Source organism: Gavialis gangeticus, unplaced genomic scaffold (assembly GCF_001723915.1).
Source record: "Gavialis gangeticus isolate Ggan-Ray unplaced genomic scaffold, GavGan_comp1, whole genome shotgun sequence".
NCBI lineage: Eukaryota > Metazoa > Chordata > Crocodylia > Gavialidae > Gavialis > Gavialis gangeticus.
In genome coordinates, this window is record NW_017728964.1 from 12,135,517 (window position 1) to 12,138,818 (window position 3,302).

Sequence of the window (3,302 nt, forward strand, 5' to 3'; positions counted from 1 at the left end):
GGCGCTGTAGGCGGGCAGTCGCCGTCCGCGCCGGGGCTCGCCAAGCGGCCGGGCCCACCCCGGGAAGCCAAGACCCGCGCTGGGTGCAGCCCGCACCTGGGGGACGCGCACTGTCAGCCCCGGCCCCGGGCCGAAGCGGAATTCTGGCGCGCCCGGCCCCGGCCCCGGCCCCGGCCCCGGCTCGCACATGGAGCCGGTCGCGCCGAGCCGCGCCGCGCAGGCGGAAGGCAGTGGAGGCGCCGCCCCTCGGCCGCGGCGCGGGGGCAGTCCGAGTCGCCCTCCCGGGAGCGGGGCCGCAGGATCAGGCTTTTCCAGGGGCCCTGAGCGGGCTAGAAACCGGCTCCAGACTCTCGCATGTTTTCAAGCACTAACTTGGGAGCTGCCGGGCTCTTGCTAGCGCTGGCCGGGCGTTTTCCCAGGGGATCATGGCTTTGCACACGGGGGCTGTGTCAGTGTGTTGAAGGCCTGGCAGTGAAGTGCCTGGGTGATCGTGGCTCTGCATGCTGGCCCGTCTGCATGGACTGCACAGTGGGCCAGCGGATTGCGTGACCCACGTACGGTGCAGCAGGGGCTTTCTGGTCCCTGCTGCACAGTCTGGTCTCAGACTTGAGGGTTCATGGCCACGCTCCCTTTCTTGAGTAGCAAGGGAGAGGTAGATGGTTTTCTTACCTGTAGATGTAGGTGTTATAACATGGGATATTGGAGAAAAGGAAGGTGGAGAACCGATGCAGTGACTCTGTGCGGGAGATGAAAGGCGGTCTGTTCTCTTTGGCATTTAAACTCATGCTTGAGCGGCAACCTTGGCGGACCACACTTTTCAGTATTGTGGGGCCCACAATTGGCTTTGAATGTATTTAAATTTGTGCTGCCATCAGTGACAACCTGGGCAGACCAAAATTTTTCTTATCATGTGGCCCACAATGATCTTTGAATTTATTTTCCTATAAAATGATTCAATCTCTCAAGCTTCTGCCTGGAGCCTCCGGCTCTTGGCCTCTTCCCTCAGGAACTGCAGTGACTTCCCTCATCCCATCCTACTAAAACGGTTGTTTGCAAACTTTTTAAACCAGAGGCACCCCTCAGAAAAGGCTGGGTTGTGGTTTTTCATTCATTTCTTGACTACAGGAAAATAATCGAGCAATTCTTCTATTGCAGAGACTTCTGAAAATCCACAGCCGGTCAGAACATTTTTGACATGATGGATTCCCACTTGAAATTTCTGCCTTTATCTTGTCCGGCACCCTGCTTGGGAATTGCAGGATTAAATGCCTTAAATTCCCAAATCCAGCATGGGGGTGTTTCGTGCAAAGAAATGTTACGCTGCTGCAGTGGTTCTCAACCTTTGTAGACTCGAGGTCCCCCTCAGAAAATGCCAGCTCTTAGTCTTCACCAGGGATCCTGGTTTTCTCGGATTTAAAAAAAATCCCCAATTTTCAGCTTAAAAAAGTAACCCCAAATCCACATTTTTTGCAGATTAAAATGAAACCCCATGAACATATATTAATATGTGTTTCATATATTAAACATATTAATATATTAAAAAGAAACACCAATTATACACACACACACACACACACACACACACAATGATGTTTTATTTTAATCACAGAAATATGTGGATTTGGGGTTACTTTTTTAAGCTGAAAATCGGGGATTTCTTTAAATCTGAGAAAACTAGGATACCTGGTCTTCTCTCATTTCTTGACTACGGAAAAAAACAGTTTTTCTGCTGCAAAGAACTCACCCAACTATGGATTTCTATGTGAAATCTCTGATTATTTGTAACCCTAACATTGTGTGACACCCCACATCCTCCTTGAAAGGCTCTCCAGGCACCCCAGGACGTGATTGTGACTCGCTCTACGGGGTTAGGACAACATGGAATTGGGGGCAGCCCCCGGGTTCATATCTTGCCTGTTGGGATGAAAGGACCTGGCAGGTAGGGCTGTGTGAAATGGCACCGTTCCATTTTGCCTTGAGTTTCGAGGTTTCGGCGGAACGGTGTTTCATATCAAATTTCATTTTGATTTGAAACAGCTGTTCCATTTTGCCTCGTCGAAACAGGCTGTTTCGACATTTCGCTAGATCGTCTGGGGACGGGGAGTCAGCCCAGCTGGACTGACTTCCCATCCCCAGTGCTATGGTCAAAACATTTTGACTTTTGAAACATTTCGACTAGCCTCCTTTTTGTTTCAAGGCTGTTTCGAGAGCCTTTGTTTTGTTTCGATTGTGCTGTTTTGACCTCGAAATGAGTCAAAAGTGTCGAAATGAAATGGCCGGCGAAATTTCGCACAGCCCTACTGGCAGGGCCCTTCCCCTCCTACATCACGCTGCCTTCCTTTTTTTGCAAAAAGCTTTTTTGGGGGGCAATTTCCTAGTTATCTGCATGTGGCAAATTGAGGCTGTGTGGGGGAGCTGGTGGAAGTAAAAGGAGGGATTACAAGTATGGGTGAATCCCAGGAGGTGTGGGTAAGGTATCCAAGTTGTAGCTGTATTGGTCTAGATCAGGGGTGGGCAATTATTTCGGGTGGAGGGCGCTTACTGAGTTTTGGCAGGCCATCCAGGGCCACATGACAGGCAGGCCAGAGCAGATTAATATTCATTTTCTAAATTTTGGGGAGGCCCCGCGGGCTGGATAGAATGGCCTAGCAGGCCGCATTCGGCCCATGGGTCACATTTTGCCCACCCCTGGTCTAGAGGAAAAGGCAATCAGGACTCTAGAATCTTTTATAGGACCAAGATTTTTGTACCAAAAAAAATGTTCTTTAATTGCAAGCTTTGGGGCACAAACACCCTTCATCAGGCATGGGAGAGGAGATTGTAACAGTTCCCCTGGGTACAAACGAAGGACACGCCCGTGTGACACAAGTGACCTGGGCTCCACCTCCCAGGGGCACGTGCGGGAGGAAGGGCGCCCAGGCCCCGCCCCTTCCCCTCAAGTGCCCTTCTCAAGATGGCGGCCAGTCCGCCACATCCCGGCGGCCAATCCTCGCTGTGCGGACGTGACGGAAGGAGCGGAGAGCACCAATGGGGTGGCGGAGGCGCGTTCGCTGGGCGGGAGGAGGCCGGGTCCGCGGCGGGGGTGAAATTTCTCGAAGCGGCGGCGGCGGCGGGGCCCGAGCATGAACCACAAGAGCAAGAAGCGAATCCGCGAGGCGAAGCGCAGCGCCCGGCCCGAGCTCAAGGACTCCCTGGACTGGACGCGCCACAACTACTGCGAGACCTTCCCGCTCAGCCCGGCCGCCTGCAAGGTACTGGCGGGGGCGCGGCGCGGCGCGGGGGGCGCGGGGCTGAGCAGGGGG

At 53.4% G+C, this 3,302-nt stretch overlaps 2 protein-coding genes across 2 annotated transcripts in view; one reads left to right on the forward strand and one right to left on the reverse strand.

Moving 5' to 3' along the window:
* METTL23 (methyltransferase like 23) overlaps nucleotides 1–173 on the reverse strand; it is a 5,160-nt gene extending 4,987 nt beyond the window's left edge. The window contains exon 1 of the mRNA XM_019502932.1: nucleotides 97–173. The gene's annotated coding sequence lies outside the window, so the exon portion shown is untranslated. The remainder of the gene's footprint in view (nucleotides 1–96) is intronic.
* A 2,895-nt stretch (nucleotides 174–3,068) lies between these two features.
* JMJD6 (arginine demethylase and lysine hydroxylase) overlaps nucleotides 3,069–3,302 on the forward strand; it is an 18,832-nt gene continuing 18,598 nt past the window's right edge. Inside the window, exon 1 of the mRNA XM_019502980.1 lies at nucleotides 3,069–3,251. Coding sequence (XP_019358525.1) covers nucleotides 3,123–3,251 — 129 coding nt within the window. The 5' untranslated portion in view covers nucleotides 3,069–3,122. The remainder of the gene's footprint in view (nucleotides 3,252–3,302) is intronic.